The sequence below is a fragment of the Chiloscyllium punctatum genome, chromosome 34 (assembly GCF_047496795.1).
Source record: "Chiloscyllium punctatum isolate Juve2018m chromosome 34, sChiPun1.3, whole genome shotgun sequence".
Taxonomy (NCBI): Eukaryota; Metazoa; Chordata; class Chondrichthyes; order Orectolobiformes; family Hemiscylliidae; genus Chiloscyllium; species Chiloscyllium punctatum.
Genome location: NC_092772.1, coordinates 56,383,309 through 56,407,186, shown reverse-complemented (window position 1 = coordinate 56,407,186; position 23,878 = coordinate 56,383,309). Strand labels below are relative to the sequence as shown.

The 23,878-nt window shown below is 54.1% G+C and overlaps 1 protein-coding gene across 1 annotated transcript in view; it reads left to right on the top strand.

Annotated features, from left to right (window-relative positions):
• The first annotated feature begins 14,573 nt into the window (after positions 1 to 14,573).
• kcnn4 (potassium intermediate/small conductance calcium-activated channel, subfamily N, member 4) overlaps positions 14,574 to 23,878 on the top strand; it is a 30,808-nt gene continuing 21,503 nt past the window's right edge. The window contains exon 1 of the mRNA XM_072553595.1: positions 14,574 to 15,268. Within this exon, the coding sequence (XP_072409696.1) occupies positions 14,981 to 15,268 (288 nt within the window). The 5' untranslated portion in view covers positions 14,574 to 14,980. The remainder of the gene's footprint in view (positions 15,269 to 23,878) is intronic.

The following is a 23,878-nucleotide window of genomic DNA, read 5'->3' as shown; positions in this document are numbered from 1 at the left end:
CCCTAGAGAAAGGCAGGCCTTTTGCTGTGGATTGCACATGGTCCAGTGGGAGGCAGATTTTGATCATGGGGAAATGTGCTGGGCTGGCATTCCTGTACATCATCTGCCCGTGTCCTTACAGATGGAAAGTGGTTATGGGTTTGGAAGGTGCTGTCTAAGGAGCCTTGGTGAGTTCCTGCAGTGCCTCTTGTATTTGGTATACATTGCTGCTACTGTGTGTTGGGGGTGGTAGATGGAGTGGATACATGCCAATCCAGTGGTTTTGTCCTGGATAGTGTCAAGCTCCTTGAGTGTGCGCTGATGAAGAGTCATTTAGACTCAAAACATGAGCGTGCTGTCTGACCCCGCTGTGATCTCCAGTATTTGTTGTGCTCAGTACACATTCCAGCATCTGCAAGCATTCACTCTTCCTGCTCTAGTATGTATTGTGCTCATAGCTGCCCTCCTGTGGACATTAGGTCTCCAGCAAGTTTATTTTCACTTTGTTCCAGTGTCAATGTTGGAGACTGGGGACAATGGAAGATGGATTTACTCTGTATCTATCCCTGTGCTGTCCCTGTCCTGGGAGTGTTTGCTGAGGGGGACTCTGTAGAGCGCGCTTTATTCTGTATCTAACCCCGTGCTGTCCTTATCCAGGGAATGTTTGATGGGAACAATGTAGAGAGAGCTTTACTTTGTATCTAACCCTGTGCTGTCCTTATGCTGGGTGTGTTTGATGTGGGACAGTGTAGAGGGAGCTTTACTCTGTATCTAACCCCGTGCTGTCCCTGTCCTGGGAGTGTTTGATGTGGGACAGTGTAGAAAGAGCTTTACTCTGTTTCTAACCCCACTGTCCCAGGTGGTTTTTGATGGGGTGATGTTGAGGGACCTTTACTTTCTGGTTACATCTAAATTAAGATAGTAAAAGGAGTTTTGCCCTCAATCTAAATCTGAGCTGTCACTGTCCTGGGAGTGTTTGATGGGGGACAGTGTAGAGGGAGCTTTACTCTGTACCTAACCCCGTGCTGTCCCTGTCCTGGGGGTGTTTGATGGGGGGACAGTGTAGAGGAAGCTTTACTCTGTATCTAACTCCGTGCTGTCCCTGTCCTGGGACAGTGAGGTCAGTGTGGAATGTGTTGTGATTGTAATGAGGTCAGTCAGGTGGATGTCATAGAATAGGAGCTCCCTGATTGGACCAGCTTAACAGCCCCAATCAGGGAGCCTGGGCTGACAGAAACAGGTATGCCAGGGGTTCTGCTCACTCAGAGCTGGATCAGTGTGTGCATGTGCAAGGACTCTCCTCTTTGAAGGTGTCTGAGAGGAAGGGGACTGTCCCTGGACCAGCTGCCCCACATCGAGAGAGCTCTAGGAAGGAAGGAAGGAAGAAGAATGAGGAAGAAGGAGGCGGCAGAGGCAGAAGGAGGTGAGAGTTCTGAGTCCTGGGCCTACTTTTGGAGTTGCAGCCTGGGCCTCACCAGGTCAAGGGAGTGTTGCTGCTGATTTGGGGCCCACTCCCACTGCTGGTCTCTGGGACCCCGCCCAGACCTGCCTCAGTGCTGCTGCCTGGGACTCGCCTCGGGGCCCCTTCTCAACCTCCACCACTGCTACTACTGGAGGCCCACCTCCACTGCTGCTGCCTGGGACTTGCCTTGGGGGCCCTCCCCAACAGGCCTGCCCCCACCGCTGCGACCAAGGGCCTACCTGGGACTCACCTGAGGCCTGCCTCCACTGCTGTTGCCTGAGGCCGGTCTCCACCATTCCTGGCTGGGACTCGCCTTGGGTTACTCACCCTGGGCACCTCCTCAGGACTTCCGCCACTGCTGCTGTCAGAGGCCCACCTCCACTCCTGCCTGGGGCCTACCAACATCCAGCAGCAGAGTATGGCGAGCCCGAAGGTCGCGGGGCCCAGCCGCACCTACGCCGGGGTAGCCGCTGCCTTAGGCTCGGCTGTCCCAACCCCGGCTGCAACCGCAACCGCAACCCCCATCTGGCACATATACTCCTCCTGATGCCAGGTGTTCATTTGCCAGGCCTGGTAAGAGGTCACCAAGGGCTCCTTACCCTCCTCCACAAGGGCACGGTGGCCTACTGCATCTTCTGGACAGCATGTGGTGCCACCTGTGCCACAAGGTGGGGCACATTACCAAAAAAACTGTCCCACTCAGAAGGCTGCCCAGCCCCTACCAATGGGGGAGGGTGGCACCACCCCCCCCAAGCCCCAGCAGCGGGGGCTAAGCCAGAGGCTTCCAATGCCTCAGCCTCTGGTGGGGAGGGGGGGGGTGAACGTCCGACTGGCCAGAAGGCACTCAGGAAGACGCAACACGTCAGGCCCGCCCACAGGAAGACCACCCTATCCCCTTCCCCTACACCTAGCCCACGACCCATCATGCCCCAGCACGACAATGCCCCTGCAGCTGTGCCAGCGTCACCCCAGCACGGGAACCCTGACCCCAAAACCTGAACCTGACCCTAGCCCCACTGACCCCACACCAAACCCCCCACCCCGTTATAGGAACCCCTGGCGCTACAACACCTAGCCCAGGGGCCCCTGAGCCCGAGGCCCAGCCACACACTGGCACTAACCTGGGGGGGGGAGCCACCGCTACCTCATCTCCTGCAGCAGCTGTGTCTCTAAGCCCCAGAGAGTGAACTGAGCCTTTGACTTGGTCCACCATCACCTGATAAACCAGGGGTGGGGCAGGAAGTGACACAGGAGACTCTCCCCACCCTGGCCACACCCCCTGCCTTCCCCCAGCCAATCGTATTCTGGGAAAGGCTGAGGTGGTGGGGGGGGGGGGGTGGGTCCACAGGCCCCATGACCACCAAGGCGGGTGGGGAGGGGAAGGCCCATAAATCTCCCCCTGATTCTCTGGGGAAGAGGTGCTGGTCCTTGGTGGGGGAGAGATGTCCTAGCAGTGTGCTGGTGGCACTGCCCCTCTCTAGGGGTTGAGCCTACGGTGCCTCTTGCCTGTTCCGCACTGCGGCCTGACCCCCTGGGGGCTACCGCAGGACCTTCGGCTGCCACAACTCCTCTGGCTGCTGGGGAGGACTTTAATAACCACGTGGGCTCTGGTGTGGGTGACAACTGAGAACCCTCTGCTGGGTTGTCGAGCGGTGGAGGGGAGGAAGGTGTTATCCTTGCTCCTCCCTCCCAGACTGTCTTTCTGGGGGCCTTGGCCCTTGGGGGGGAGCCTTTTCCCCGAGGAGCTGGGCGTCCTAGTGTCGGGAGAGGAGCGGGGCCCTGAGCCTCTGCCGTCCGACGACCCGAACTCTGGGTGTTCCGGGAAGGGGTGCGCTGAGGAAGGTACCGCTGCTGACCCTGGGGGTGGGGTCGTCATTGCAGAATGCTTCCGACATGGAAGCAACTATAGCCAGCCTCTACGTCAAGGGCAGCAGGGAGTCACAGCACAGATTCCAGACCCTCTCGGTCCTTCGGGACGGGAGGTATGCGGTGTGCTTCCTGCAAGAAACCCACACTACCCCGGGAGACGAAGCCACCTGGCTCCTGGAGTGGCGAGGGGGGGTCTACATGAGTCACCTCACCCGCAGATCTGGCGGGGTGGCTATCCTGTTGGCCCCGCATTTTCAGCCGGAGATCTTGGGGGTCAGGGAGCCAGTGCCAGGCCGTTTGCTTCACCTGACAGTTCGGCTGGGGGGCGCGGTGCTTCACTTGGTGAACGTCTACGCTCCCCTGGCCGGGCCGAGGCAAGCGAGCTTCTTCCAAGAACTGTCCGCTCATCTCGCTTCCATCGACGAGAACCAGTGCGTCGTCCTCGGGGGAGATTTTAACTGCGTCCTCGAGGGCAGGGACCACGGCGGTACCCGCACTGGCTGTGCGTCAGGGAAGAGGTTGGGGGACTTGGTCAAGTCCTTCGACCTGGTGGACGTCTGGCGGACTCTCCATCCCGACTCCATCGCCTTCACCTTTGTGAGGCCTGGGGTCGGAGCGTCCAGAATCGACCGCCTGTACGTTTCGCGGGCGTACGCCTCCTGTTTTCCAACTGCCTCCACGCGGCAGGTGTCGTGCACGGACCATCACCTGGTGTGGGCGGAACTCCTTCCGTTCGGCGCCAGGCTCGGCTCCGCGTACTGGCACTTTAACAACCTGCTGCTGGAGGACGAGCGGTTCCGGGACTCGTTTCATCGTTTCTGGGCCGGCTGGAGAAGGAAGCGGGGAAGCTTCCCCTCCCTGAGGCTATGGTGGGACGTGGGCAAGGCTCACGTCCGCGTCTTCTGTCAGGAGTACGCGAGGGGGTCGACCAAGAGGCGGAAATCCAGGATCGTGGAGTTGGAGAGGGAGATGCTTGACCTGGAGTCACGCCTCGGTCAGCCCGACGCGGACCCGGCCCTGCGCGGGGTGTACGAAGAGAAGAAGGCCGCGCTCCGGGACCTGCAGCTCGTCGGGGCTCGGGGCGCGTACGTGAGGTCGCGGATCCAGCTCCTCCAGGACCTGGACCGCGGCTCCCCCTTCTTCTACTCGCTGGAAAAAAGGCGCGGCACCCGCCAGCAGCTCCTTGTGCTGCTGGCCGACGACGGGTCCTTCATCTCTGATCCAGAGGGCATCAGGGCCCACGTCCGAAACTATTACACGGCTCTGTTCTCTCTGGATCCGTCCAGCGAGGACGCTCGCAGAGTTCTGTGGGAGGACCTGCCGCAGCTCAGCCCGGAGGACGCCGGAAGGCTCGACGCTCCTGTCACCTTAGAGGAGCTGACCGGCGCCCTCGACCGGCTCTCGAGGGGCAAAACCCCGGGGCTGGACGGGCTGACTGTGGAGTTCTTCAGGGCGTTCTGGGACGTCCTGGGGAACGACTACGCACAGGTCCTGGGGGAGTGTCTAAATGCCGGACCGCTGCCCCTTTCTTGGCGCAGGGCGGTCATCGTCCTGCTGCCGAAGAAGGGGGACCTTCGTTCCTTAAAGAACTGGCGTCCGGTCTCCCTCCTCAGCACGGATTACAAAATCTTCGCCAGGGTGTTGTCTTCTCGCCTGGCTTCCGTGCTGGCCCACATGATTCACCCGGACCAGTCCTACACGGTCCCGGGCCGGAGGATACACGACAACGTCCACCTGGTCCGGGACCTGATCCATTTCTGTCGACGGGCTGGTCTGCCGAGCGCCTTCCTGTCTCTCGACCAGGAGAAGGCGTTCGACAGGGTCGATCACGAGTACCTGCTCGGGACTCTGCGGGCGTTCGGGTTCGGGACGCGGTTCGTCGCCCGGATCCAACTTTTGTACGCCGCCGCAGAGTGTCTGGTTAAAGTTAACGGGTCCCTGACGGCGCCCCTTCGCTTCGGGAGGGGAGTGCGTCAAGGCTGCCCCCTGTCCGGCCAGCTGTATTCCCTGTGCGTGGAGCCTTTCCTGCGCCTCTTGCGGAGGAGGTTGTTGGGGCTGGTTCTGCGCGGCGCGGGCACGGGGGTGGTCCTCTCGGCCTACGCCGACGACGTGCTCCTCACTTTCACCGACCCGGCTGATCTGGGGAGGATGCGCGAGTGCCAGGCCGTGTACTCGGCGGCGTCTTCCGCCAGGATCAACTGGGCCAAGTGTTCCGGACTACTGGTCGGTCCGTGGCGGGTGGACTCTCTGCCGGAGGAGTTACGGGGGTTCAGCTGGAGTACCACCCATCTCCTCTGCCTGGGGGTCTACCTCAGCCCGGCTGAGGAATCCTGGCCGGCCAACTGGCAGGAGCTGGAGGCCAAAGTCTCTGCTCGCCTAGGCCGCTGGACAGGACTGCTCCGAGTGCTATCTTACAGGAGTCGAGTGCTGGTCATAAACCAGCTGGTGGCCGCCATGCTGTGGTACCGGCTGGTCACTTTGGTCCCTCCTCCTGGCTTTGTCGCTGACATCCAGAGAACGTTGGTCGACTTCTTCTGGGACAAAAAGATGCACTGGGTCGCCGCGCAGGTTCTGAGTCTCCCTATCGAGGAGGGCGGTCAGTCGCTGGTGTGTGTCCGCACCCAGGTCGGAACGTTCCGCCTTCAGACCTTGCGGCGATACCTTTACGTCGAGCCTCCCCCTCGGTGGTGCGCCCTGGCGACGTATTTTTTCCGCCAGGTGCGTAACCTCAACTACGACACGCAGCTCCTGTTCGTCGACCGTGACGGTTTGGAGGTCGCCCTCAAGACGCTGCTTGTCTTTTACCAGGACCTGATCACTGTCTGGAACATGGTCGAATCACGTCGCGCCTACCCTCCGGCTGGAGTAGCGGCTGTCATCAGGGAGCCGTTGCTCAGGAATCCGCACCTCCGTACTCGCGGGTTCGAGTGGCTGTCGGAGGGGAGGGCCGTGGCGGCGAGGGCGACCAGGGTCGGGGACGTGCTGGGTGCCGGGGGCCTGGGCTGGACGCTGCCGCAGGACATAGCGAGCAGGGCAGCGGTAGACGTCCGGTACGTGGCCACCGCCATCCGACGCCTTAAAACGGCGGTGCTCTGACCCGACATAGTGCACCGGTTGGAGGACGCTCAGGTGTGCGGTGGGATCCCGTCCGCGCTCACCCCAGCCCGGACGGAATTTCACATTGGCCCCAAGGTCCCGTACTTCCCGCGGGAGCCTGTGCCCCACAACCTGAGCCGCCTCCGGAATTTTAATTTTGTTTCTTTTAAGGATGTAAAAAGGAGGGCCCTGTATCGACTGCTGCTGCACACCGTCCACCTCTTCTCCCTCATCCACCGTCCGGACACGCCTTGGTGTGCCCATTTGCCATCGGGCGGTGGGGATCCCCAGTGGAGGGCTCTCTACGCGGGAGTCCTCCCCCTTTCTCTCGGGGATCTGGGGTGGAGGGTGCTGCACGCAGCAGTCCCCTGCAACCGCAGATTGCGGTGGTTCACGGACTCCCAGCCCAACTGCTTGTTCTGTGGCGCTGTGGAGTCCGTGGACCATGTATATATTGGGTGTGGGGCGTTTGCACTCCCTTTTTTATTTCCTCAAAAACCTTCTCCTCTGTTTCTGGCTGCACTTCAGTCCCACGCTCCTGATCTTCGGGCACCCGGTACGAAGGAGGGAGGGCAGGTCTGAGGACCTCCTCGTGGGTCTGCTCCTGGGCCTGGCCAAACTGGCCATCAACAGGTCCAGGCAGCGGGCCGTGGAGGGGGTTGTTAGGGCCGACTGCCTGCCCCTCTTCTGGGGTTACGTTAGAGCCCGGGTGTCCTTGGAGAAGGAGCACGCGGTGTCCACCGACACCCTGGAGTCGTTCAGGGAGAGGTGGGAACCGCAGGGAGTGGAGTGTATTATTTCCCCCTCGAACTCTATTTTGATTTAGTCTCTACCCTCCCCTTCACTGTTTGATCACACAACATTGCCCTTTGATGTGAAGGGCAGTGCTTGTCACTGGCCCCTCGGGTGTTTTCCTAGCTTCCTGGTGGTGGTAATCAAATAAAGATTTGTGCACTTTGTGTCCTTCACTGTGTTTTACACCTGCACACACACACCATGGGGGCTGGGGAAAAAAATAAGCACAACCGCACTTAGGCGGTAGTGTGGGGGTTAAAAGGAAAAAAAAAGACTGAAAAAAAAATAAACAGGAGACCCCCTCCCCTTCACTGGTTTAAAAAAAATAACCAGGGGATTCACACAGCATTAAAGAAAAAAAATAAAGATTCGTGCACCTTGTGTCTTTCACTGTGTCTCACACCTGCACACACACACACACCATGGGGGCTGGCGAAAAATAAGTACTACCGCAATTAGGGGGGAGTGTGGGGATAAGAGAGGCGCAAAAAGAGAAACAGGTATGCCTGGGGTTCTGCTCACTCCGAGAGCTGGTTCTGAGCTCAGTGGACAGTGTAATGTTATTGTCCCTGTGTCAAAAGGTGTCTTTTTAAAATTCGTTTCTGGGACTTGGATGTCACTGGCTGGCCAGCATTGAATGTCCATCTCTATTTGCCCTTTGAGAAGGGGGGGGTGAGCTGCCTTCTTGAACCGCTGCTGTCCATCTACTGTACGTAGTCCCACAATGCCCCAAGGGAGGGAATTCCAGGATACTGACCCAGGAAGGAACGGCCGATATATTTCCAAGTTGGGATGGTGTGGGGCTTGGAGGGGAACTTGCAGGGGGTGGTGTTCCTATGTATCTGCTGCCCCTTGTCCTTCCAGATGGAAGTGGCCGTGGGTTTGGAAGGTGCTGCCTGAGGATCTTTGGTGAGTTCCTGCAGTGGGTCTTGTAGATGGTACACACTGCTGTTACTGAAGGTCAGTGGGGGGAGGGAGGGGATAGTACACACTGCAGTTACTGAGGGTCGGTGGGGGGGGGAGGGAGGGGATGGTACACACTGCTGTTACTGAGGGTCGGTGGGGGGGAGGGAGGGGATGGTACACACTGCTGTTACTGAAGGTCAGTGGGGGGAGGGAGGGGATAGTACACACTGCAGTTACTGAGGGTCGGTGGGGGGAGGGAGGGGATGGTACACACTGCTGTTACTGAGGGTCGGTGGGGGAGGGAGGGGATGGTACACACTGCAGTTACTGAGGGTCGGTGGGGGGAGGGAGGGGATGGTACACACTGCTGTTACTGAGGGTCGGTGGGGGGAGGGAGGGGATGGTACACACTGCAGTTACTGAGGGTCGGTGGGGGAGGGAGGGGATGGTACACACTGCAGTTACTGAGGGTCGGTGGGGGGAGGGAGGGGATGGTACACACTGCTGTTACTGAGGGTCGGTGGGGGAGGGAGGGGATGGTACACACTGCAGTTACTGAGGGTCGGTGGGGGGAGGGAGGGGATGGTACACACTGCTGTTACTGAGGGTCGGTGGGGGGAGGGAGGGGATGGTACACACTGCTGTTACTGAGCGTCGGTGGGGGGGAGGGAGGGGATGGTACACACTGCTGTTACTGAGGGTCGGTGGGGGTGGGGGGGGAGGGGATGGTACACACTGCTGTTACTGAGCGTCAGTGGGGGAGGGAGGGGATGGTACACACTGCTGTTACTGAGCGTCAGATGGGGGAGGGAGGGGATGGTACACACTGCTGTTACTGAGGGTCGGTGGGGGGGGGAGGGGATGGTACACACTGCTGTCACTGAGGGTCGGTGGGGGGGAGGGAGGGGATGGTACACACTGCTGTTACTCAGCATCGGTGGGGGGAGGGAGGGGATGGTACACACTGCTGTTACTGAGGGTCGGTGGGGGGGAGGGAGGGGATGGTACACACTGCTGTTACTGAGGGTCGGTGGGGGAGGGAGGGGATGGTATACACTGCTGTTACTGAGCGTCGGTGGGGGGGGGATGGTACACACTGCTGTTACTGAGGGTGGGTGGGGGGAGGAGGGGATGGTACACACTGCTGTTACTGAGCGTCGGTGGGGGGAGGAGGGGATGGTACACACTGCTGTTACTGAGGGTCGGTGGGGGAGGGAGGGGATGGTACACACTGCTGTTACTGAGCGTCGGTGGGGGGGAGGGAAGGGATGGTACACACTGCTGTTACTGAGCGTCGGTGGGGGGAGGGAGGGGATGGTACACACTGCTGTTACTGAGGGCCGGTGGGGGAGGGAGGGGATGGTACACACTGCTGTTACTGAGCGTTGGTGGGGCGAGGGAGGGGATGGTACACACTGCTGTTACTGAGTGTCGGTGGGGGGAGGGAGGAGATGTTTGTGAATGCGGTTTATTTCAGTGCTGACGAGAGGAAATCATGCCCCTGAAGAGATTTGCTCCCAAGTGTCCTCTTTGAGTTGTGATCCACATCATGCTAATATTTGGGAAGTGTGATTCATTCGAGTCCAGTAGATAGAAAGAATGCTTTTGGTTGTTGTGGCAAATGACATTGGGCCAGCTGAAATGCAACAAGTAATTGTCCTGACAGCTTGTGGACCCATAGCTTTTTCAGTTATTAGGGGCCTTACTTTCCCCAAGTCTTGAGATACCTAAAGCTTTCAAGGGTTGACGGATTTAGAGGAGGAATATTACGGCCCCAAGCCTCTTCTGACATGGTATTGGTTTTACTCGGCAGTCTGAGAACCAGGGAGATCTCTGCCGGGAGTTTTGACCGAGTTAAGACGCTGCATGAGATTTTAGTCTAATCCTTAATGAGAGGCTGAGAGGTATGTGGAATTAATGATGTAATCGTGCAAAAGCACATCCCAACTGGACTTCAAACAGGCATTCCCACTGGAAAATTGGGATTGGAAAATGCAGCAAGTGGAGCATGTGAGTTGGAGGGTAATTCTAGGGAAGTGAGCACATTCGCTAATCCGACTGTGCTTGGGGAACACCACTCAAGTGTAACTCCAGGCTGGACAGAGGGACTGTTAGGTCAGCTGACAGCAAAACCCCAAAGCCCGGCTAAATGGTTGAAATTTTCTTGAGGATCTGGACTGGCAGGCCATTGTAGTTGCTGCCAGTCTGCAGACCCAACAGGCCTGACTTGAATATCCTGTTTTCTAAGAGAGTGCACACCCTGGAACGTCCACCTGCAACTGGTTCGGAACAGTTAAATCGCTTAGCAACATCCAAATCAGAACCAATCGAAATGAAGGTGATTAAATGGTCACCCAGTTCTAACGGAGGTCGATGCCAGCGCGGCGCTGTATCAGTGATCGTGGAACCAGTCTTTACGACAGTTCAAGTGGGGACTGCAGATGCAGGAGATCAGAGTCGAGAGTGTGACGCTGGAAAAGCACAGCAGGTCAGGCAGCATCTGAGGACCAGGAGAATCGACGTTTCGGGCAAAGGTCTTTCATCAGGAGTTACTAAAGTACTCTCTGGACTCCATCTCTGAAGTTTGTGTAAAGACTTTGTCAAGGCTGAGAACCTATACCGGGGAACCATTACAAATTAAGGGTACAACTTCAGTTCCAGTCTTTGATGAGAAAGGGAGAGTTACTGACTGGAGTAAAAGACTCACGCCCAATCTTAACGGGGTGAAATTGGTTTGCGTAACATTTCTCGATGAGAAAATGGCTGCCTGGGTGAAGTCCTAATGAAATACCTGGATGATTTTCAGGGAAGAAGTTCTAAGAATTGTCAAAGGAAACCAAGGCTACCTTCCATGTTGACCCGGAAGCAGTTCCACGATTCTGCAAGGTCCGTCCCGTGTCATTTGCATTATGGGTAGAAGGACAGTCAGACATCAGGAGGCTGGACAGTGAAGGAATCATCCAACCAGTCCGGTTTGTGGAATGGGCCGCGTGAGTCAGGATTGGGAAGCCTGATGGAATTGGTTACCTTTGTAGGCATGGGCTGGCGTGGTGGCTCAGTGGTCAGCACTGCTGCCTCACAGTGCCCGGGTTCGATTCCAGCCTCGGGCCACTGACTGTGTGGAGTTTGCACATTCTCCCCGTGTCTGCGTGGGCTTCCTCCGGGTGCTCCGGTTTCCTCCCACAGTCCAAAGATGCGCAGGTTAGGCTGGATTGGCCATGCTAAATTGCCCCATAGTGCCCAGGGATGTACAGGTTAGGGTGGATTGGCCATGCTAAATTGTCCCATAGTGCCCAGGGATGTGTAGGTTAGGGTGGATTGGCCGTGCTAAATTGTCCCATAGTGCCCAGGGATGTGTAGGTTAGGGTGGATTGGCCATGCTAAATTGCCCCATAGTGCCCAGGGATGTACAGGTTAGGATGGATTGGCCATGCTAAATTGCCCCATAGTGCCCAGGGATGTACAGGTTAGGGTGGATTGGCCATGCTAAATTGTCCCATAGTGCCCAGGGATGTACAGGTTAGGGTGGATTGGCCATGCTAAATTGCCCCATAGTGCCCAGGGATGTACAGGTTAGGGTGGATTGGCCATGCTAAATTGTCCCATAGTGTCCAGGGATGTGCAGGTTAGGGTGGATTGGCCATGCTAAATTGCCCCATAGTGCCCAGGGATGTACAGGTTAGGGTGGATTGGCCATGCTAAATTGCCCCATAGTGCCCAGGGATGTACAGGTTAGGGTGGATTGGCCATGCTAAATTGTCCCATAGTGTCCAGGGATGTGCAGGTTAGGGTGGATTGACCATGGGAAATTGTCCCATAGTGCCCAGGGATGTGCAGGTTAGGGTGGATTGGCCGTGCTAAATTACCCATTGTGTGCAGAGATGTGCAGATTAGGGTGGATTGGCCACAGGAAATTACCCCATAGTGTTCAGGGATGTGCTGGTTAGGGTGGATTGACGAGGAATCCCAGAGGTATTGTACAAGGTCTGCCTCGGGTCACCATTCATCTGCATGACGTGCGAACAACCAGGAAGAGCAGTAAAGAGCATTTGGAGAACTTGGTAAAATTGTGCTTAAATGTTTCTCCAAGGCAGGTGCGCACTTTAGGAAGGTAAAAATGTGCATTCCAGTCCCACCAAGTGACAGAGTCGACGAGACCAGATTACACCCATTAGGAGAGTAAGTGAGAGTGATCAAAGGTATGCCAGTTCCCTTGGGCTGCTGGTTTATTACAGAAATTCATAAATTGCCTCACACCCGATGTTGAAAAAGGGGAAGCCGCCGTTTCTAGCCTGTCCCGAATTGCCCTCGAGGGGGGGGTTGAGACGAGTCACCCTCTTGAACCTCCGTATGGACGTCCACTGTGCTGTTAGGAAGGCAGACAGTCCCTGGGTTTTGACCCAGCGACTGTGAAGGAACCCTCAAGGCCAGTGGTGGTGCGTGTGTCATTGTGATCTCTGAACACGGCCTTAATACTGTCCAGCTGTGAGGTATTGGCGCGGCCGCACTTGGAGTATTGTGTACAGTTCTGGTCACCCCGTTACAGGACGGATGGGGAAATGTGGGAGAGGGTTTTGCCTGGTATGGAGGGAAGGTCTTACGAGGAAGGGCTGAGGGACTTGAGGCTGTTTTTGTTGGAGAGAAGAAGGTTGAGAGGTGACTTAATTGAGGCGTATAAGATAATCAGAGGGTTAGATAGGTTGGACAGTGAGAGGCTTTTTCCTCGGGATGGTGATGGTTAGCACGAGGGGACTTTGCATTGAACTGAGGGGGTGATAGATATAGGACAGATGTCAGAGGTAGCGTCTTTACTCAGAGAGTAGTAGGGGTGTGGAATGCACTTCCTGCAGCAGTAGTAGATCCACCAACTTTAAGGGCATTTAAATGGTCATTAGATAGACACAGGGATGATAGTGGAATAGTGAAGGTTGGATGAGCTTCAGATTGGTTCCACAGGGTGGCGCAACATGGAGGGCCGAAGGGCCTGTACTGGGCTGTACTGATCTATGTTCTCTCTCTCTGCCCCGCCCAACCTCCCAAGTAACAGGATCATTGACTTTCCTTTGACACTTTTAAACTGAGTAAAGCAATCTCAGCACTGTCCCCAGCCAACACTCCCAGGACGTGCAGAGGGAATGAAAGAGAGGTTGGCCCACGCGTTTTCCACATCGGCCACGTTTCAGGAAATACACTTTGCCATTGACAGCGTGTTTTCAGGATGTCCTGAGGCGGGGAGAGGCGCTAGAGAAATGCAGGTCTTCTGCTGCACCCCCCCCCCACCAGATGGTGTTGTAGGCTGTGCTCACTGCTGCCCTCCCGTGGACATCGGCCCCCACAGCAGCTTCTGTGGAGTTACTGCTCCATTTCACTGTCGCTGGCTGCTGTGGGTCTTTGGACTGGGTGCAGTGAATGGGGAAGAATGTTGGGGTGGGTGGGGGGGGGGAGGGTAGGGACCAACTCGGAGATCCCTGGCGAGTGGGCAGTCAGGGTGGGTTGAGTCTAGGGGCCGTAGGAAGGGGTCGAGGGGGGGCGTGCAGTCACTGGGGAGGAGAGATGTTGGGGGGGGGGGGGTTAATACGCTGTACAGGAGGGGTTGTTGATGGGTGGGTGGGTGGGTGGGTGGGGGCAGATGGCAGTCAGTTCTGGAGTGACCCCTCCCCCCCAGAGTCAGACCAGGTTTTAATTTTGTTTCCCATTTCCCGGTCAACTCTCAATCCCCACCAGCTTAGAATGTAGAGTGACAGAGTAGAGGACCTGACCCTTCGGCCCCCAATTCTGAACTAACCCCCTCTGCGTGCACATGCTCCCTTTCCGTCCCACTCCCTGCCTGTTCACGTGTCTGTCCAAATGTCTCTTGACCAACCCCATGCGATTCGAACATTGGCTTTACACCAACTCACTTTTACGAAAGACCTACATTAGCAGCTGTTTCCAGAAATCTGATGAGAATTTTCACTTTTATGTATGAATTTTTCCCGTATAAATTAATGCATCTTCACCATATACCATGTCGGAGCACGAAAGGTTTCAGAGGAATACTCTACTTTCGGATAGCGGGAGATACCTGCAGCTCTTCCCAAGGGTCAGTATAGAGGTGAGGGGCCGAATGTCCCCCTTCTGCACTGTGTGATTCCTAACGCCGGTGGAGCGGTGGTCTTGCTTGGTGTTGGATGCTCCTGGTTACGATGCTAGTCCTTGTGCATTGAGAGGGAGGGGGTAGGAGGCAGGGGGACTACAAGCAGGGGACCCCCAGCTTTGAAAGGAGTTTGGGAGGTTGACTCTGAGGAAGGCACTGAGAGAGAGAGAGACAGAGAGAGAGAGAGAGAGAGAGAGAGAGCGAACGCACTGATCAGTACTGACTTGAGTAAAGCTGCCCCCGAGAATTGCAAAATACCCTTTCTCAAAACTGAGCTATATACAGTTCTGAAAAGGAAACTGGTGTTTCCTTTCGGTGTACTTACTCTGCTGATAAAGCTGTGTTTTGCTTAATTCCAGAGAGTTGTCTCTCTCCGTGTCTCTGTCACGGTCTCTGTCTCTGTCTCACCCACGCTCTCTGTGTCTCTGTCTGTCTCTCCCTCTCCCTCTCTCTGTCTATCTCTCTCCCTCTCTGTCGCACTCTCTCTCCACCCCCCCCACCCCGTCTGTCCTCTCTCCCTCCCTCTCCCTGTCCTCTCTCTCTTTCTCTCTGTCCTCTCTCTGTCTCTCTCCCTCTCTCTGCCTTTGTCCCTCTCTCTCTGTCCTCTCTTTTTCTCCCTCTCTTTCTCTCTCTCTCTCTCTCTCTCTCTCTCTCTCTCTCTCTCTCTGTTCTCCTCTTTCTGTCCGTCTCCCTCTCCCTCCCTCTCCCTCCCTCCCCCCCCCCCTCTCTCTCTCTCGATGTCTGGGTCCTCCTTCAGCATGTTCTTCCCTGAACAGACAGTTGCTGAGACACAGCTCTGCCCCCTTGCCAGGCAGTCTCTGGCTGTGCCCAGTGACGGGGCAGGGGGGCATCCCCGCAGGACAAGGGTGGTGGGTCCTCTGGAAGATGTTGCCTCTGCTCTCCGACGGAGGAAGGTCATCGTGAGGAGCAAGCAGAGGCTGACTGTGTCTTCCCTGCTGCTGGCTGCTGTGGGTATTGGATTAATGATGGCCAGCACCGAGCTCTGTCTATACGACTCCAACCCTGTGAGTAACCACTTCACTCTCATTTATTCACTTACTGTGGGATGTGGGCATCTCTGGCTGGACTCAACTTTCATTGCCCCATCCCTCACTACCCCCCACCCCCCTTCATAGGATCATAGAATCCCGACAGCGTGAAAGCAGGACATTCAGCCCAACAATTCCACACCGACCCTCTGAAGGGCATCCCACCCAGACCGACCCCCTTACCCCGCCACTCTACATTTACCCCTGACTAATGCACCTAATCTACACATCCCTGGGCACTATGGGGCACTTTAGCATGACCAATCCACCCTAACCTGCACATCCCTGGGCACTATGGGACAATTTAGCATGGACAATCCACCCTAACCTGCACATCCCTGGGCACTATGGGTAATTTAGCATGACCAATCCACCCTAACCTGCACATCCCTGGGCACTATGGGTAATTTAGCATGGCCAATCCACCCTAACCTGCACATCCCTGGGCACTATGGGTAATTTAGCATGGCCAATCCACCCTAACCTGCACATCCCTGGGCACTATGGGTAATTTAGCATGGCCAATCCACCCTAACCTGCACATCCCTGGGCACTATGGGTAATTTAGCATGGCCAATCCACCCTAACCTGCACATCCCTGGGCACTATGGGTAATTTAGCATGACCAATTCACCTGACCTGCACACCTTTGGACTGTGGGAGGAAACCGGAGCACCCGGAGGAAACCCACACAGACACGGGGAGAATGTGCAAACTCCACTCAGACAGTCGCCCGAGGGTGGAATCGAACCTGGGTCCCTGGCGCTGTGAGGCAGCAGTGCTAACCACTGAGCCACCGTGTCACCCCAGCTTGCCATCTTGGACCACTGCAGTCCATGTGCTGTGGGTTGACCCACAAAACCCCCTAGGGAGGGAATTCCAGGATTCTGACCCAGCAACACTGAAGGAGACATTGGTGCTTTTCACATTCATACAAGGAACATGAGGAAGCCACCCTGCCCTTCCAGCCCTGTTCTAGTCATTCAATAAGACCAACCTGATATTAACCTCTTCCCCTCGATCATTGGGAAACCTCTGCCTTCAGGATATATCTATAGTCTACGTCCTCTGCCTTTTGAGGAATTCCAGACTCTTGACCCTCAAAGAGCAAGAATAGTTCCCTCATCTCTGTTCCAAAGGGGTGTCCCACCAAGGCTTCCTTATTTTGTGGGCGGCACGGTGGCACAGTGGTTAGCACTGCTGCCTCACAGCGCCAGGGACTCGGGTTCAATTCCTGCCTCAGGTGACTGACTGTGTGGAGTTTGCACATTCTCCCCGTGTCTGCGTGGGTTTCCTCCGGGTGCTCCGGTTTCCTCCCACAGTCCAAAGATGTGCAGGTCAGGTGAATTGGCCATGTTAAATTGCCCGTAGTGTTAGGTGAAGGGGAACGGGTCTGGGTGGGTTACGCTTCGGCGGGGCAGTGTGGACTTGTTTGGCTGAAGGGCCTGTTTCCACACTGTAAGTAATCTAGTCTAAAAACTCTGACCCTTAGTTCCAGATTCTCCCATGAGAGGCAACATCTTTCTTCATGCTAACCTGGTCATGTCCCCTCGCGATCATAGGCGTCTCAATATTGACTGGCACAGTGGCTCAGTGGTTAGCACTGCTGCCTCACGACGCCAGGGACCCAGGTTCGATTCCACCCTCAGGCGACTGTCTGAGTGGAGTTTGCACATTCTCCCCGTGTCTGCGTGGGTTTCCTCCGGGTGCTCTGGTTTCCTCCCACAGTCCAAAGATGTGTAGTTTAGGGTGAATTGGCCATGCTAAATTGTCCCATAGTGCCCAGGGATGTGTAGGTTAGGGTGGATTGGCCATGCTAAATTGTCCCATAGTGTCCAGGGATGTGTAGGTTAGGGTGGATTGGCCATGCTAAATTGTCCCATAGTGCCCAGGGATGTGTAGGTTAGGGTGGATTGGCCATGCTAAATTGTCCCATAGTGCCCAGGGATGTGTAGGTTAGGGTGGATTGGCCATGCTCAATTGTCCCATAGTGCCCAGGGATGTGTAGGTTAGGGTGGATTGGCCGTGCTAAATTGTCCCATAGTGCCCAGGGATGTGTAGGTTAGGGTGGGTTGGCCATGCTAAATTGTCCCATAGTGCCCAGGGGTGTGTAGGTTAGGGTGGATTGGCCGTGCTAAATTGTCCCATAGTGCCCAGGGATGTGTAGGTTAGGGTGGATTGGCCATGCTAAATTGTCCCATAGTGCCCAGGGATGTGTAGGTTAGGGTGGAATGGTCCGCGATAAATGTAGAGTAATGGAGGAATGGGTCTGGGTGGGTAACTCTCTGGAGGGTCAGTGTGGACTTGTTGGGCCAAGGGGCCTGTTTCCACACTGTCGGGATTCTCTGACCCTATGACTCTGATTGTACAATTGGCAATTTGACTTCCCCTTTCCAGCGCTACCTCCACAATGCCCCTGTCTGTTGCCCCCCTCCCTCGCTCGTCTCTGTCCTGAAGGTGCTGCTTTTGAGCTCAAAAGAGGGCAGTGTTTCTGTGGGCCCCGATTCCCTGGGTGACCACTCACTTTACGGTGTCTACAGTGTGAAAACAGGCCCTTTGGCCCAACCTGCCATGCTGTGCCCAGCTTTCACAATTAAACGCGTCCCATTTGCATACGTTTGGTCCCTATCTCACCCCTCCCCCCCCCCCCCCCCCCCATCACTACACCTGTCTCAATTTTGTCCAAATAGCCCTCGCCATCACCACCCTCTATGTGAGAAAGTTGCCCCTCTGGACCCTTCTGTATCTCTCCCCCCTCACCTCAAACCTATGCCCCTCCAGTTTTAGATTCCCCTACCCTGGGGAAAAGCTGTCAGCTATCTACGTTATCGATGCCTCTCATGATCTTATAGACCTCCATGCGGTCACCCCTCAGTCTCCTACATTCTGCAGAAAAATGTCCCAGACTTTCCAACCTCTCCTTATAACACAAATCTTCCAGCCCTGGTTGTTAAGCCTTTCTACACACTTTCTAGTTTATGAATACCGTTTCTCTGTATTATACTGCACGCAGTATTCCAAAATGGCCTCACCAATGTCTTGTGCGGCTGCAACATGACATATACCCAATGCTCTGACTGATTAAGGAAACATGTCAAAAGTTCATTAATTATTTTAATAAAAAAAGCTACCGTGGTGCCCGAAATAAACCTGATAAAGTTGTTATCACCACACTCCAGTCAGATAAGATACAGTCCCCAAATAGCTACCCTGCCAATCTGACTACTCCAATCTCCATGAAGGTTAAAGTCACCCCCAATTAATTTGTTATTATGCCCTTATTATCTCCTGATTGATTCTCTGTCCCGCCATAAAGCTACTCTGAGGAGACCTTAAGACCACACCCTTGTCTTCTCCCCCATTTTTATCCCTTACCTCCATCCATATGGATCTGACATCGTCCGATTCAAGATCATTTCCTGCTGCTGTACGGATTCCATCTTGTTCTAATAACACTAGCCCGCCATCCTTTCCTTTCTGCCCAACCACCCGAAAAGTCACACACCCTTAACTATTACCTCCCCGGCTTTAATCTCCTTGTAATCACGTGACCACAAACACAGCCCGGTCCAACCTTCCATCCGTCGACTCTGTCTACACTCCTCTCTGCCTCAGGAAGGGTGCCGACATCATCAAAGACCTGATTATACTCCCTTCCATCGGGCACAAGATACAGAAACATAAACACATGTACTAACAGATTCAAGAGCAGCTTCTTCCCCACTGTTACTGACCTTCTGAATGGAACTCTCCAGTTTTAAATGTAATGTTGATCTCACTGTGACTGCACCTTCTCTGCAGCCATGACATTGCATTCCCCGTTCTGTTCCATTACCCCTTGGATTATGTGATCTTCCCGCAAAACAAAACTTTTCACTGTACTGAGGTACAGGTGACAATAATAAATCAAATTAAATCTGCGACGGTTATGAGATCATACCCATCAGCCTCTATTTGTGCTGTTAATTTTTTTAAATTAAATACCATGTACCTTTAAGTTAAATAAAGAAAAGCAAAGTAATTTTGTTCTTTGCCCCTTTTGATCCTATTCGCGGTTTGTATCCTCTGTCCCATGCTTTATCCCTAATAACTGCCCCTGTAATAATGCCATATCCTTTTGCTTAGCAAGCTACATTTCCCTCTCCCAAACCCCTCCCCTCCAATTAAATTAAAGCCCTCCCTTCACCATCAGGATATTGGTTACAGCACAGATCAGGTGAAGTCTGTCCCGGAAGATCAGCTCCCCCCCTTTCCTGAGTACTTTAAATTGTCTATTTATCCAATGAAACTCCAGCCCATTGACTCAATCGATCAAGATCTCTTTGTAATCTTAGATAGCCTTCTTCACTCTCCACCATACCACCAATTTCTGTGTCATCCATTAACTTACTAACCGTGTCTCCTATATGCTCATCCAAATCATCGATATAAATGAGAAACAAGTGCGCCCAGCATCGATCCCCGTGGAACATCGTTGGCCACAGGTCTCCAGTCCGAAAAACAACCCTCCCCCCCCACTCTCTGTCTCCTGCCTTTCAGCCAGTTTTGTATCCACTTGGCAAGTTCACCCTGAATCCCATGTGACTTGACTTTACTCATTAGTCTACCATGTGGAATCTTGTCCAAGGCTTCACGAAAATCCACATAAACAGCTCCGCCCTCAGCAACCTTCGTGGTTACTTCCTCAAAAAACTCAATCAAGTTTGTGAGACACAGTTTCCCTCACACGCTGACTGTCCCTAGTCATTCCTTGCCTCTTCAAATACGCCTAAATCCTATCTCTCAGAATCACCTCTGACAGCGTATCCACCAGCGAAGTCAGACCCATAGGTCAGTATTTCTGAGGCTTCTCTCTTCTTACACAAAGACATGACATTAACCATGCTCCAGCCATTCAGTACCTCACCCACAGTCATAGAAGATGCAAATATTTCTCTAAGGGGCCCTGCAATTTCCTCCCGAACACTCCACAATGTCCTGGGATACACCTAATTCGGTCCTGGAGATTTATCCACCTTTTATGGTTTTCAAGACCTCCAGCACTTCCTCTTCTGTAGTGGGAACCGTTTTCAAAGCGTCAATATTTATTAATATCTTCTATTTCTCTCTCCATAAGTGAAAATAGATGCGAAACATCCATTTAATGTCTCCCCCCTCTCCATCTCCTGATTTCCCGTATATCGATTTGGCAGTGACTCAGGGAGCTGTCCAGGGGATGTTTCCTTAGTAATTTAGGAAAGGTGACACTGTGGATAAAGCACAAAATCAGTTATTTCAGTCAGAAGGTCACCAAGGTGGAAATACGGTGCAACTCTGAATCTGGAGTGAAAATGTGCGGAGGTGGCTGGTGAACAAAGTCACAAATTGAGAATTCAGTTTTATAAATAGTGAGAGAGAGGACAATAGGGAGGAAATTACTCAAGCTCTCTATTCAAAATACAAATCTGGTTCACCTTCAAGTACTCTATTGTGTAAAATTCTAAGAAAGGCGCTTTCAGAAGAATCGGGGGAGGGGGGAGAGGGGGATTCTGGAGGAGATTTATGCAGGAGGGTGTCAGGGTTTGAGGGACATCAGTATCAGTTCACATGGAGAGAGGCCGGGAGACTGGGATTACCCAGCAGAGATGGTTCAGGGGGAGAGGTTGAATGGCAGAGTTCAGACTCACCGGGGGGTGGGGGTGGGGTTGTGGAGGGGGGTGGGTTTTGATCGAGTCAGACAGGCCGACGAGGGGAGAGGCCATCTTGGATTTGGTGCTCAGCAATGAGCCAGGACAGGTGTCCGATCTTGCGGTGGGAGAACACTTTGGTGACAGTGATCACAACTGCCTCACATTTAGCACAGCCTTGGAGTGGGAAAGGAGCAGTTACCCAGGGAAGATATTTAATTGGGGAAAAGGAAATTATGACGCTATCAGACAGGAGTTGGGAAGCACAGACTGGGAGCAATTGTTCTACAGAATGGGCGCAGCAGACATGTGGAGACTGTTTAAGGAGCAGTTGTTGCGAGTGATGCACAAATTTGTTCCTCTGAGACAGATAAGAAGGGGGAAGATTAAGGAGCCTTGGATGACGAGAACAGAGGAGCTTCTCGTCAAAAGGAAGAAGGCAGCTTACGTAAGGTGGAGGAAGCAAGGATCTAGCACAGCTTTAGAGGATTATAGGCTTGCTAGAAAGGAGCTCAGAAATAGACTGAGGAGAGCCAGGAGGGGGCACGATAAAGGCTTGGCAGGAAGGATTAGGGAGAACCCAAAGGCATTTTGCTCATACGTGAGGAATAAGAGAATGATCAGGGAGAAGGTAGGGCCAATCAGGGATAGCAGAGGGAACTTGTGCGTAGAGTCTGAGCAGATAGGGGAAGCCCTAAATGAGTTTATTGCTTCATTTTTCTTTAAGGAAAGGGACCTTGTTGTGAATGAGAACTTTGAGGAGCTGGGATACAGTCTTGACCAGATCGAGATTGATGAAGTTGATGTACTGGAAAAGTTGGCAAACATTAAGATTGATAAGTCCCCAGGGCCAGACCAGATTTATCCTGGGCTGCTCTGGGAAGTGAGAAAGGAGGTTGCTAAGTCACTGGCGAAGATCTTTGCCTCCTCACTCTCTATGGGAGTCTTACCGGAGGATTGGAAGGAGGCGAATGATGTTCCTCTTTTCAAGAAGGGGAATAGGGAAATCCCTGGCAATTACAGACCAGTCAGTCTTACGTCTGTGGTCAGCAAGGTTTTGGAAAGAATTCTGAGGGATAGGATTTATAACTATTTGGAAAAGCATAGTGTGATTAAAGGCAGTCAGCATGGCTTTGTGAGGGGCAGGTCATGCCTCACAAATCTTATTGAGTTCTTTGAGGAGGTGTCAAGACAGGTTGACGAAGATCGAGCAGTGGATGTGGTGTATATGGACTTCAGCAAGGCAATTGAGAAAGTTCCCCATGGTAGGCTCATTCACAAAATCAGGAAGTATAGGTTACAGGGAGATTTTGCTATGTGGATTCAGAATTGGTTAGCTGACAGAAGGCAGAGAGTGATTGTAGATGGAAAGTATTCTGCCTGGAGGTCAGTATTGAGTGATGTCCCTCAGGGCTCTGTTCTTGGGCCTCTGCCTATTGTAGGAGAAAGTGAGGACTGCAGATGCTGGAGATCAGAGCTTAAAAATGTGTTGCTGGAAAAGCGCAGCAGGTCAGGCAGCATCCAAGGAACAGGAGAATCGACGTTTCGGGCATAAGCCCTTCTTCAGGAATGAGGAGGGTGTGCCAAGCAGGCTAAGATAAAGGAGGAGGGGGGAGGGACTTAGGGGAGGGGCGTTGGGAATGCGATAGGTGGAAGGAGGTTAAGGTGAGGGTGATAGGGCGGAGAGGGAGGTGGGAGCGGAGGGGTCGGGAAGAAAATTGCAGGTCAAGAAGGCGGTGCTGAGTCCGAGGGTTAGGACTGAGATAAGGTGGGGGGGAGGGGAAATGAGGAAGCTGGAGAAATCTGCATTCATCCCTTGTGGTTGGAGGGTTCCTAGGCGGAAGATGAGGCGTTCTTCCTCCAGGCATCGTGTTGCCATGGTCTGGTGATGGAGGAGGCCAAGGACCTGCATGTCCTTGGTGGAGTGGGAGGGGCAGTTAAAGTGTTCAGTCACAGGGCGGTTGGGTTGGTTGGTCCAGGTCTCCCAGAGGTGTTCTCTGAAACGTTCCGCAAGTAGGCGGCCTGTCTCCCCAATATAGAGGAGGCCACATCGGGTGCAGCGGATGCAGTAAATGATGCGTGTGGAGGTGCAGGTGAATTTCTGATGGATATTGGGGCCTTGGAGGGAAGTGAGGGGGGAGGTGTGGGCACAAGTTTTGCATTTTTTGCGGTTGCAGGGGAAGGTGCCGGGAGTGGAGGTTGGGTTGGTGGGGGGTGTGGACCTGACAAGGGAGTCACGGTGGGAGTGGTCTTTCCGGAACGCTGATAGGGGAGGGGAGAGAAATATATCCTTGGTGGTGGGGCCTGTTGGAGATGGCGGAAATGACGAAGGATGATATGATGTACCTGGAGGTTGGTGGGGTGGTAGGTGAGGACCAGTGGGGTTCTGTCCTGGTGACGATTGGAGGGGCGGGGCTCAAAGGCAGAGGAGCGGGAAGTGGAGGAGATGTGGTGCAGAACATCGTCAACCACGTCTGAGGGGAAATTGCGGTCTTTGAACCCTCCAACCACAAGGGATGAATGCAGATTTCTCCAGCTTCCTCGTTTCCCCTCCCCCCACCTTTTCTCAGTCCCAGCCCTCAGACTCAGCAACGCCTTCTTGACCTGCAATCTTCTTCCTGACCTCTCCGCCCCCACCCCCACTCCAGCCTATCACCCTCACCTTAACCTCCTTCCACCTATCGCATTCCCAACGCCCCTCCTCCAAGTCCCTCCTCCCTACCTTTTACCTTAGCCTGCTGGACACACTCTCCTCATTCCTGAAGAAGGGCTCATGCCCGAAACATCGATTCTCCTGTTCCTTGGATGCTGCCTGACCTGCTGCGCTTTTCCAGCAACACATTTTTAACCTCTGCTTATTGTAGTTTATATAAATGACTTGGATGAGGAGGTTGAGGGAAGGTTAGTAAATTTGCAGATG